We start from the raw sequence: 12,027 nt of genomic DNA on the forward strand, positions 1-12,027 counted from the left end.
TTTATTCCCGGTTACTTTTTTTATTTCAGAGAATAGAAAAAATAATTGATATTACTAAACAAATTTTTATTCTTTTTTTGATCCGAAGAACAAAAGAATAGGATGGTTAATATTCAGGCTCTAAATCAACCCCAATGAGATTGTTTTGTTGGCTTCTTTTTTTTTTTTAGTCTTTGTAAAATTCTCAAACATGCGTATCAAATAAGACTCATTAGTATACTAGTGTTTGCGGGTTTGCAGCAAGTTTTGAAAAATAATAACAAGTAAGTAATTAGGGAGTGTCCTCATAAAAGGAAATTGATTTTTTTTTTTAAGTCAAAACTTTCCTGAATATGTTATTTCGAGAAAGAAAGAAAAAAGGCCAATCATGATCGGCTACAAGGAATGTTGTTGGGCCAGATTAATTCTCTGTTCGAATGACAGAGCAAAAGTTATGTAATCTTAGTACCTAACGAATTTCGTTAATTTGTCTCTGCCAGTGGAATCTCTCAATTTTCTGAGGCTATCCAACATCACTTCATTCTAAAAAAAAAAAAAAAAAACATCACTTCATTCTCATCGTACTTGACAGGTCAAGTCTTTTTTATGATAATCTCAAATAGCAATTCTCTTGTCTGTGTTTGTTATTACGAGGGATTTCCAACATCATTTTTTTTTTCTGCATTGGTCCGACCAAGGAGAATCGTGCGATAATATAACATCAATCAGAGTGATAACTGACTTTCATTATACTTTTCAAATTTCGAAATCAAGAACTTTACATGAATTCAAGTTAAGGTATTTTTTTCAAACCGTGCATCGTAACAAAAGTATCGAATCTTCTTCTAAGGAAGCCGTTGTGTTTATTATTGGAGATAATAACTCATGTATCGGATCCGAACTTCTTGGATTAGAAACACATATTAGACGACATGAGCCACGGAACTACATTGACCATGTTTCCGTCCGACTCGAGATCATCGACTCGGGCAGTCCCCTTTTTTTGGTATTTTATTTCTCAGTGATAGGTTTTTTCTATGTGTTGATGGGCCTAAGTAGGCTCGTTCATCCATGTTGAGCCAAAATCCGGCCCGCAAGTGAAAGGCTCATGGAGAAAGTTATTGTATCTGAGTGGTTAAGATATACGAGCGGTTACGTGATTTTGAAGTTATGTAATTTGAAGAGAACAAATAATATGTTCTCTCGTTTTTTTTACACTCTCAGTTTCTCCCTAAAAAAAACACAGTATGCTCATCGGAAGAACAATATCGGGATTTCTCTCCGAACTGCGACATCAGTTTTTTAATCTGTGAAAGACAAGGTATGTTCAACCTCGTAATGTACATTTTGATCAATGATACATGTGTTTTATGGGCATGTTTTCCGCATTCATTGTTTTTGGGGTTCGATTGAGTGTCGAATCGTCGTTTTGGGGAATCAGTTTTTCTTAACACTCAGTTTCAAGGTCTTCCTCAAATCTTGGGGACTTACAAAATTGCGTTGGCACCATCACATGACAAACAATAATTAAAACGTAAACATATCTCATCCGTATCATGGGAATTCCCTAATCTTCAAGCTGGCATACGTACGTGCGAATTCATTTCTGTTAGTTCTCCGTTCGTGGCTCAATTAAATAGACACCCAAATCCTCGCACAAGTTATATATAATACAGATAAGCAAAGTATGAGATTTGTGTTCAATCACTTTCATGCAACCACGTCCTCAACCCCAACCAGTTTCTCAGTTTTGAACTTTCCTCTCTTTCTCTGTTGTTCGATCAGACAACAACGTCAAGTTTCAATCCATTTCATGGTCGGGACCATGAGAAATCGCTCGAGGATGGTTCCTAAGCTCGTGGCATTCTTGCTCGTGGCAATTCGACTTCGGACACAAGTAGTAATGTGCTCGTCGTCTTCGCAGCGCCTTGCACCAGCATTGTATGCATTCGGCGATTCGCTGTTTGACAGCGGCAACAACAACGTCTTGGCCACCCTTGTCAACGCCAATTACCCTCCTTACGGCGATGATTTCCGGAGAGGCGTCACTGGACGGTTCACCAATGGGAGGACGGTTTCCGACTTCCTCGGTATGTATCAGTATCTGATGCTTTGATTTCCGGCTAGAATTGCAAGGAAAATGACACGCATTGCACATATATCTCTTCTTACGAACCAATCATCGTAACTACATCTAATCGTTCGGAACTGATTTGATTTGCCCTTTTTTCTCCCTTGATTTTGAACAACATTTTTCTCATTAACTTTTCTTAAATTGTTAGCTGAATTTCTGGGGCTGCCTTATCCACCGCCATACCTGAGATATAGGACATCACGAGTGATCACTGGACTGAATTTTGCGTCCGGAGGATGTGGCATTCTCCCTGAAACAGGAAACGACATGGTATGAACTAATTACTATCCACTCCATTTTCCTTTGCTAATTTGCTTTCTAATTTTTTTAAATCAACACTTGTCTATTTCAGAATTGTGCTAATCAATATTCACGTGGTCCTAAATTCATATTTTAAATCAATCTCAAAATTGAAAAATTACATGTGTCGTCCATAAATCGATCTTAGGTTTTGAGGATTTTGACCATATAAAACGCGCGTAACATTTCACACAGAAATTACGGAAAGAAGAAGAAGAAGAAATTATCGTCCAGTAATAAACTTGAATTGATCTTTTGAGACGTGTGATGTGAGAGCTGTTTATTTCAGGGCAAATGTCTTAACTTGGATGACCAAGTGAGGTTGTTTGAGAGAGCCGCCCACAATGATCTACCAAGACTCTTCAAGAGCTCCAATGAGTTCTCCAGCTATTTGGCCAAGTCGATCTTCGCCTTCTCGTTCGGCAACAATGACTACATCTCCAACTACCTCAATCCAACTCTCTACAACACGGGCAAAACCTATGGGCCTCGGCCATTTGCGAAGCTCCTCGTCGCTTCACTTTCTCAGCAACTAGAGGTTCTCCTTTGATTCTTCCAACATGCTGATTTCATTACTAAATTTCCAGGAAAATGTATACATTCATCTAAGTACATCTCAGGTTGATAATTAGTCTCAACAGATATTGGGCAATATTATTGCAGAAATTATATAATGTGGGAGCTAGAAAGTTTGTTGTCTTTGAGATTGGCCCAATTGGTTGCATCCCAACGATCGCGAAGACATCAAACCACGACGGAGTATGTGATGGAGGACCAAACTTGCTAGTTTCCTACTTCAATCAGATGCTTCAACCGATGCTACAGAACATGACTTCCAGTCTCGCGGGATCGATGTTCGTTCTCGGTCGAGTGAATCAGCTTGGCTACGACATGATAATCAATCCTTCTAATTATGGTATGCACTCAACTCGTCTGAATCGAGAAAGGCTAACTCGATCAATTGATTCGTGATTTTTGGGGGCTTAGACTAAAATTACATTCAACCATTCCTTACCGGGATTAAGTTGGCGATCCATAGTAACCATTGGAATCGCGCGAAACCAGCAATGGATCCAATGGCTGCTTTTGTGTCCGTCTGGCGTTTGAACCCAAGTCCGGCTAAAATATTTTTACCGTGATGAAACAGGCTTGACGGACTCGAGAAACCCTTGCTGCCTGACATGGGGAAATGGAACATTGACGTGCATTCCGTTGCTGACCCCATGCCTCGATGCCGATAAACACTTCTTTTGGGATGGATTTCATTTCACCGAAAAGGTGTCCTCGATCTTAGCTTCACGGTGTTTCAACGACGCCAACGTTTGTTCTCCGGTCAGCTTGCAACATCTCGTGCAGATATGAACATCTCATATGTATGGTCCTATCGGAGGCAGCTATTCATCTTGGGTCATAATCGTTAATCAGAGGTTGTCTTTTGGCATAATGTAAAGGACATTGTAATCGTTCTATGTAGTTGGCAAACATAAAATAACATGGGGGAAGTTTCTAAAAAGGAAATAAAGTTATTGTAATTGTATCAATTCAATTCTAAACTTTTCAATTTAGCTAATTTAATCCTAAACACTTTGATAATTTACCAATTGAATCATTCCGGCCAATTTTGACTAAAAATCGCTCATATGGATCCAATTGACCTATATGACATGATTAGTGCTGACATAAATAATTTATTATTTTCTTAAAGGAAATCCATTATTGAGAAATGAAACACTGAAATTGTCTTGTCTAACTATAATATTGACAAGTCTAATTAGGGGATCGGTTTGTCATAAAGTTGGCATGACCGATGTGTTCTTCTTAAATATTTGCTATTTACATCATGATGAAGCAAAAAAAGGGTACATTAATTTCAAATCGATGAAATACACCTTTCACCTCATTTAATAGGTCATAATACTGAGTAATATCACCAATCATCAGCACTTTAAAAGAGAAAAGTCTCTATATAGTGCCTTTTGATATCGATACGACAAGTAGATATTAAATTTTGCTTTCAATTGAACAAGGTCTTGGTCATCAATAAATCAACACCATTCTCCTTCTTCAATTCTCTTAAGAATGTCCTCAAGATCTTTAATGGCAAGAAACGGTAGGGAGGATCGAGTATAGTAGTAATGCAACTGTCCTCTATACTCTCTAGGCGATGGAATGAGAGTGCCACACCCGCTGTGAAATGTTTTCTATAAGTTGATACTACTTAATATTGCTCTTGAAGCTCGAAGGTTCACTATTAACGAGTCCATCTCCATTGGGGCATGTGCTAGAAGCCAAGAAGTAATTTTCCACAAGATGTAGCTCATTCCCAAAAAGCATAAACTAGCTATAGACCGTCGGCCCTCAACACCAAGTTAACTTGTATTTCCATGAAAAAGAACACGACATAAATTATGACTGTTCATAATGTACAGATCGTCGTACAATGTGATATTTTTCATTTTATGATGTTTCTCATAACAAAATACAAAACAAACAAAACGATACTTACTATGAGTGAATAAAAACTAGACCTATCAAGTACGATAAGAACGAAGTGATCCTAGATAGCCTCAAAAAGACTGATAGATTCTGTTGATAGAGATAAGTAAACGAATTTCATTGGGTGTCAAAGCTTGTATGAATCTTGTTCTTTGTCATTCAAACATAGAATTATTCTGGCAGGTCAATTTCGATAAGAAAGCCAAATTGGCAATTCTTTAATCATGTGGAATTTCATAGAAATATCAGATCTTCTCGATCATAAACATATAGCTCATATATATTGGTATACGACCGACGTGAGCCATGGCGCTGACCCGACTTTGTTTCTGTCGAATCACAAGATGAATAATGACTCAAAACCAAAAACAAGATTGTAGCTTGTATCATAGAAGTTTCCTGATCTTCGCGCCATGCGTTCATACATCTGCACCCCAAGTTACCATTCAATCATAGCCTGAGGATTGCGGATTAGGATTGGGGATTAGGATTTAGGGTTACGCGATAATCGTGTGCCGATTGGACGATTCATCAGGATCGAAGTAATAAAGAAATGGGAATGTGTGTTTCAGGTGAGATTCAGTGCCGTTAGTTCTCCCAAAAAAAAAAAAAAAAAAAAAAAAAAAAAAAAAGAAATGGGAATGTGTGTTTCAGGTGAGATTCAGCGCCGTTAGTTCTCAGTTCATGGCCATATCAAGCAGAAGCGAAATTCTCGCACAAGCTACATTTATATAGGCACACCCACAAGCAAAGCATACGTTATGTGTCGTTCATCACTTTCACGAGACCTGTTCCTCAACCCTAAACAGTTTCTCGGTTTTGAACTTTCCCTTTCTCTCTGTTCGATCAGATGAAACCGTAGCAATCGATTTCGTGGTCGGGACCATGAGAGATCACTCCCCGATGGTTTCTACGTTTTCTGCATTTTTGCTTGCGGTGATTCGGCTTCAAACACGAGTAGCGTGCTCGTCATCTCCAGGCCCGCTCGCCCCGGCATTGTTCGTTTTCGGCGATTCAACATTCGACAGCGGCAACAACAACCTGTTGCCCACCCTTGCCAAGGCCAATTATCTTCCTACGGTGACAATTTCTCCGGGGGTGTCACCGGACGATTCACCAATGGAAGGAATATCCCTGACTTTCTCGGTATATATCAAAATCTAACGCTTAGAGTCTCGGCTTCAAATATTTTTCTCTACTTACAAACCAAACATCATCATGACTGTATTGATCACTTAGAATTGATTTGATTTGCCTCTTTTTTGTTCCTTCTTTTTTACAAACATTATCTCATTAATATTTCTCGATTTATTAGCTGAATTTCTGGGGCTGCCTTGTGCTCCACCGTACCTGAGTTTTAGGACATCAGTAGTGATCACCGGACTGAATTTCGCGTCCGGAGCATGTGGCATTCTCCCCGAGACAGGAGACTACTTGGTATGAGCTCATTACCAGCCTCTCCATCTTTTATTGCTAATTTGCTTCTAATCAGTTTATCTTCGACGCATGTCCATATCGGGTTTGTGCTAATTGATATTTGAAGTTCTCCTTGAGAAAGTAAACACAGAAAAATTCAGGTTAAAACCCGGTCTCAAAATTGAAAAATTACAGTGCCGTGCGTGATGGATATTGACCTTTGGTAACTTTGATCATATAAAATGCGCGTGAAGTTTTTCACAGACATAACAAGAAAAAAGAATAGAAAATGTCGTCACGAAACCAGCTTAAATTAAACTTTGGAAGCGTATAACATATGAACCGTTTTTGCAGGGCAAATGTCTCAACTTGGATGATCAAGTGAGGCTATTTGAGAGTGCCGCCCGCAATGATTTACCAAGACTCTTCAAGAGTTCTGATGAGTTTTCCAGTTATTTGGCCAAGTCGATCTTCACATTCTCGATCGGCAACAACGACTACATCAACAACTACCTCATTCCAACACTCTACAACACGAGCGAAACCTACGAGCCCTGGCCATTCGCGAAGCTCCTCGGTGCAGCGCTTTCCCGGCACCTAGAGGTACTCTGTGATTCTACCAACATGCCGATTTCATAACTAAAAACTAAAACGTATTAACATGTTAGGATTACTTATCGGAACATGAACATTTATTTATGCTTATCATATCAAAGAATACATGCATCTAAGTACTGCTCAGGTTGACAATGACTCTTAGCAGATGTTGAGTAATATTATTGCAGAGGTTATATAATATGGGAGCAAGAAAGTTTGTTGTCTTCCAGATTGGCCCGATTGGGTGCATCCCAACGATCGCGAAGAAATCAAAACACGATGGAGTATGTGATGAAGGACCGAACTTGCTAGTTTCCTACTTCAATCAGATGCTTCAGCTGATGCTACAGAACATGACATCCAGTCTCACGCGATCAATGTTCGTTCTCGGTCGAGCAAATCCGCTTGGCTACGATGCAATAATCAATCCCTCCATATATGGTACAGACTCAATTCGTATGAATTGAAAAGGGCTTACAATGATTAAAATTACATTCAGCTATTCCTTATTGGGATTAAGTTCACATGACCAGAAATATCGTAACCATCGGATCATGTGACACCAACTGTGGTCGGTTTCAATGGCTGCTTTTAGATTCTATCTGCACTTGGACTCGAGTCCTGCTAAGATATTTTTACTGTGTTGAAACAGGATTGACGGACTCAAGAAACCCTTGCTGCACGACGTGGGGAAACGGATCTTTCTCATGTGTTCCATTTCTAACTCCATGCCGTGATGCTGATAAACACTTCTTTTGGGACGGATATCATCTAACCGACACGGTTTCTTCGATCATAGCTTCTCGATGTTTCAACGACACAATAGTCTGTGCTCCGGTCAGCATACAGGATCTTGTGCAGATATGAACATCTCAATTGATTAGTCCTATCTAAGGCTGATTATCATCTTAGCTTATCATCAATAATCAGAGGTCGTCTATGGCATAGTGCCTCGTCAATTTAGGGGTCCTGGCCTCGATTCCGTAGTGTTGGATTGTAAAAAAGGACAGTGTACTTGTTGTACGTGGTGTGTGAACAAGCATAAATATGTGCCCCATATGAATAGTTGAATACTTCCACGCAATCTAAATGTTCCTTGCCCGAAAATACATATTCCTTGTGTGCCAGAAAATTTCAGTAAAGCTTTGCAAGTGTGGAAAAAACTATTAGTGAAAAAAAATGATTGGCAATTTTTTAGCAGATAATTTGTTGGTAACTTATCAACAGTATAATTCCCAAATTACCAATTTTTTTACTAGTTTTTCAATTTTTATTTACAGAGCTTAATACTATCTTGAATCTTATATGAAATTACCCACTAAAATGTCCGTTTTAGAGAAATAAATAGACAAATTGTCTCGTCTAACTACGCAGTGAGGGCATAACTACTTATAAGTCCAATTAAAAGATCGTAAAGTTAGCCACATGGATATGTAATAAAGAATATTTAGCTATTTATATTATGGCGACGAAGCAAAAAATAGGTACATAAATTTCACAATCATGAATACCCTTTTTTATCTCATGAACTAGATTGGAATATCATGTAATTTTACCTATCGTCAGCCCTTTAAATGAGAAAAGTCCATGCACTACGTTTTGTGATATCGACGTAACAAGTAGATGCAAAATCTCGCTTTGGATTGACCAGGGTCTTGGCCAACAGTAAATCTAACACCGCCATGCAAGAAAAACAATGGGAAGAATCTATGTACTATATGGAATCTTGTACTAAACTCAGCATTGCAAAACACATAAAAATGACAACTTTATTATAATCTTCTTTTTCACGTATAGGTCAAGGGACTTCACTTTCCTATATATCTGGTGGAGGGGGTGCAAAATTGTGAGAGCCTAAACCTATATTTATATGTACCTAAATCTAGAGGGTCATGGCCTAAGGACCGATATAAGTATAAAACGTAAGATCATGCTTCGATTGGATCAATTTGATGGCTGGCGATTGTTGATGGGGGGCTTGCGCTTGGCCTTGGGAGGGCCTCTGTAGTCCTTGCGCATGAGGTTTGCGATCTCGTCCTCCGTCACTTCGACAAGCCTCCTCGCTTCGGCTTCCATCGGATTCGCTTGACGATGACGAGGATCGAGTGTCGGAGAAGATCCTCGAGAGAAGCGCTGGTCAGACATTGGGGAACGACAATCCGAGCTGGCCTCATCAGAAGTGTCGCTCGTTGGAGGATGGAATGCTCCCTCACTCCTAGAGATTCCCCCGCCACTCTTCTGAAATGTAAGGGGAAATATTAGGTCATAGGAAGTTCCTCAATAATCGTTTTTTTGTCCTTTTATATGAGGTAATAACATAAATGATTCTTAAATTTTAGCTTAATGTACAATGTAATCCATAAAATTATAATTTGTTCAATGTGGTCCCTGAATTTTTACCCAACACGAAATGTGGTCCTTGAACTTTTGATTTATTCAATGTGGCATCTAAACTTTTGTACATGTTTAATTTATTCAATGTGGCTTGAAAGTATTCAATATTATCTTAGAATTTGAATTTATAAAAAGACAACACCGAACATTTTTTTTTAATCTTAGATTTTGAACATATAAAAAAACAGACACAGTAAACAAATTAAAAGTTTTTTTTTAATAAGGTTTATGGATCATATTAAATAAATTGAAGTTCATGGATTGCATTGTACATTGGGCCAAAGTTTATGGACAATTTGTGTGATTATCCCTTTTTTTTATCCTAGAAAGTTCCTTGATAATGACATGAATCATGAGAGAGGAAGAGAGAAGGATTAATCCTTGGTAGATAAGATGTGTGTAGAGTCAATATGAACATGTACATAATATGAACAAATATAGGAATATTAGCCATAGAATGTCCAGTTTTCATGAAAATGAGACGACCCGAATGAGTTATTTATATAGTTTGTTGCGAGAGTGTTAAGTTACTAAATATATTTCACATTACTCTCTAACACTTTCGGTTGTCCTAAAAACTCATATTTATTGGAGATTTAACTACTCAATCAGTATTTTACATCTTAACACGCAGGGAGAGGAGGGAGAGCAGGGGAGGGAAACCTGATTAGTACATGGGACTGCTCCTCTTGTGAGAGACCTCTTGGACGGATGCTCATTTTTTCCTACAAAAAGCAACGAACCATAAACAATGAACAGATATTTCGATAGCTAGGGCTGCAATGAGTCAGTCGATGGAAACATTTCCACATGTTTGACTAATATCGTATGGTAAGTAACCTTTGACGGTGCATGCCATGATGATCATCAGCAACAAGTCATTAACATAAATAACTAATGCTCTTTTCGAGAGTGATCAAAGAAAAGTTGCATTAGCATAGACTTTTTGATATTTACAAGTTTCCACGAGGAAACACCATCCTAATGACTGCACATTGACAATTCAGTTATGTTTAGGAGGGTGAAACTTGGGGCCACGGTAGTCAGAAGTGGCAGCCACGAAGCTAGACTCTCCAGAATATTGTTTACAGTAATAATGTCCATTACTAGAAACCCAAACCCTTTGGCCTTGAAATATGCATTTTCTCTCGGTATGGGTTGAACCTGATGAAATCCCTGAATAAGTCCCTCCATTTTGCACTTGTTTCTTCTCACCACCAGCGCTCCTTGGGGCTTCATAATGCATCATCATTTTCCTTCCATCTATCCCCGGTTTGCCCTCGCTGGAAGCTGGAAGATCACTCCCAAGAAGCTCCTGCATATGTATAGGTTCAACGGTATTTACACAGGGATGTATTCTTCAGATAGAGAGCAACAACTTTTCTTGGAAAAAATTTCAGTTAAAAAAAAAAATTGCATGACACGCTGCTAAAAAAAGATCGCATGAGATAACAATCTACCTTGTGCACGGGCAAAACAAGATCATTTTTGTCTGACTGAAACCCTGAGAAAAGAAGAGAAATATATGTTAAAACTATCATCTGGGTGAACTTGAACTTTTCGTATTATGAACAATCAAAACATAGAAAAAGATTGAGAGATATGGTACCTTGACGAGCTTGTGCTAAGGAGCTTTTCGTGCCATGCATGACCACGAATAGAAACCCTAGCAGTACAAAGCTTCTTGTAAACCCTACTCTCACCATGACTGTATGTTTTCTTGCTTTAAAAGATTCTTGTTCTGAACATCAAGAAGAAAGGAGAGATTCTGAAGAACACGAGAGTTGGTTTTATAGAGAGAAAGAGAGAGAGAGAGAGAGTTCAAACCCAGTTAGTCAAAGCAAAGCAAGAGGGTCTACTCTCCGACACTTGTCAGCATAAAATATTACCTCTGAAAACATGCAGGGCTTCGTATTTCTCAAAGGTAACATGATTAAATATAAAGAAATCGGGAAAGAAAAATCGATCAGACTCTAGGAAAAAAAGATTTGAATGGCGTTCTGCTTTGCAGGGGTTCGATGGAAGATATGTGCGCTTAATTTTCTAAGTCATGCTTCTGATTTCTAATGTTATTCTGCGCACAACTAGACGGGGAGGATTAATTTGGTCCCACACCAAGTTGATTACCATGTTCATGTTGATATACGTCTCTTTGTTTAAGAACGCATAAAATTGAGGAAGAAGTTGTTGGGAAATCTTAAACTCTCTCTCACCCAAAAACTAACTCAAAGGGTGAGGGTTTCCTTCATATTTATAAACCGACCATTAACCCCTTCCACAACCGATGTGGAATGAACTCTAACAATCTCTCATTCACATATCGAGCTTAGGTTGAAGCTACAACAACTCACTACTCCGATACCGGTGTTGTAGTCTTTGGCCTCTTTTCACCCTGAAAACTAGTTTAAAAGATAAGATTTTCCCTTACACTTATAAATATACTATCAATCCATTCCACAACCGATGTGATACAAATTCCAACAATCTCCTCCTCACACATTTGGCTTAGGTGGGAGCCACAACAACCCTTTTCGAGTGATCATTGGGTCTAGACTTGTTGTCACTTAGGCTCTAATATTAGTGTTGCATGGTCTTAGGGCTCTATTATCCTAAAAGTTAGCTCAAAGTACCAAACATTCTTTCAAACTTATAAATTGACTACCAGCCCTTTCTATTACCGATGCAAAATAAACTCCAAGAATCTCCCCTTC

At 38.6% G+C, this 12,027-nt stretch overlaps 3 protein-coding genes across 3 annotated transcripts; 2 read left to right on the forward strand and 1 right to left on the reverse strand.

The window, feature by feature from the left end:
• The first annotated feature begins 1,697 nt into the window (after positions 1 to 1,697).
• On the forward strand, positions 1,698 to 3,921 carry LOC104419455 (GDSL esterase/lipase 7). The gene is made up of 5 exons (XM_010031126.2): positions 1,698 to 2,069; positions 2,262 to 2,383; positions 2,703 to 2,951; positions 3,077 to 3,329; positions 3,561 to 3,921. The coding sequence occupies exons 1-5, from the start codon at positions 1,793 to 1,795 to the stop codon at positions 3,773 to 3,775; spliced, it is 1,116 nt and encodes a 371-aa protein (XP_010029428.2). The 5' UTR covers positions 1,698 to 1,792; the 3' UTR covers positions 3,776 to 3,921.
• A 1,873-nt stretch (positions 3,922 to 5,794) lies between these two features.
• LOC104420704 (GDSL esterase/lipase 7) lies at positions 5,795 to 7,789 on the forward strand. Its single transcript, XM_010032498.2, is given in 6 exon segments — positions 5,795 to 5,978; positions 5,981 to 6,055; positions 6,225 to 6,346; positions 6,680 to 6,928; positions 7,111 to 7,363; positions 7,575 to 7,789. Coding segments are annotated over 6 exon segments (1,098 nt in total).
• A 971-nt stretch (positions 7,790 to 8,760) lies between these two features.
• LOC104419456 lies at positions 8,761 to 11,057 on the reverse strand. The gene is made up of 5 exons (XM_010031127.3): positions 10,926 to 11,057; positions 10,777 to 10,820; positions 10,481 to 10,631; positions 9,980 to 10,041; positions 8,761 to 9,160 (listed from the first exon to the last, which is right to left on the reverse strand). The coding sequence occupies exons 1-5, from the start codon at positions 11,020 to 11,022 to the stop codon at positions 8,867 to 8,869; spliced, it is 648 nt and encodes a 215-aa protein (XP_010029429.2). The 5' UTR covers positions 11,023 to 11,057; the 3' UTR covers positions 8,761 to 8,866.
• Positions 11,058 to 12,027: the final 970 nt, after the last annotated feature.

The sequence above is a fragment of the Eucalyptus grandis genome, chromosome 9, assembly GCF_016545825.1.
Source record: "Eucalyptus grandis isolate ANBG69807.140 chromosome 9, ASM1654582v1, whole genome shotgun sequence".
NCBI lineage: Eukaryota > Viridiplantae > Streptophyta > Magnoliopsida > Myrtales > Myrtaceae > Eucalyptus > Eucalyptus grandis.

Excerpts from the sequence above, each read along its gene's own strand:
- LOC104419456 (XM_010031127.3), bottom strand. The coding sequence starts at position 11,022 with ATGGTGAGAGTAGGGTTTACAAGAAGCTTTGTACTGCTAGGGTTTCTA. Across the intron at positions 10,821-10,925 it reads CTTAGCACAAGCTCGTCAAG|GGTTTCAGTCAGACAAAAAT; the intron begins GTACCATATCTC and ends TTCTTTTCTCAG. Across the intron at positions 9,161-9,979 it reads CAGTCCCATGTACTAATCAG|AAGAGTGGCGGGGGAATCTC; the intron begins GTTTCCCTCCCC and ends CTTACATTTCAG.
- LOC104419455 (XM_010031126.2), top strand. The coding sequence starts at position 1,793 with ATGGTCGGGACCATGAGAAATCGCTCGAGGATGGTTCCTAAGCTCGTG. Across the intron at positions 2,952-3,076 it reads CACTTTCTCAGCAACTAGAG|AAATTATATAATGTGGGAGC; the intron begins GTTCTCCTTTGA and ends ATATTATTGCAG. Across the intron at positions 3,330-3,560 it reads AATCAATCCTTCTAATTATG|GCTTGACGGACTCGAGAAAC; the intron begins GTATGCACTCAA and ends GTGATGAAACAG.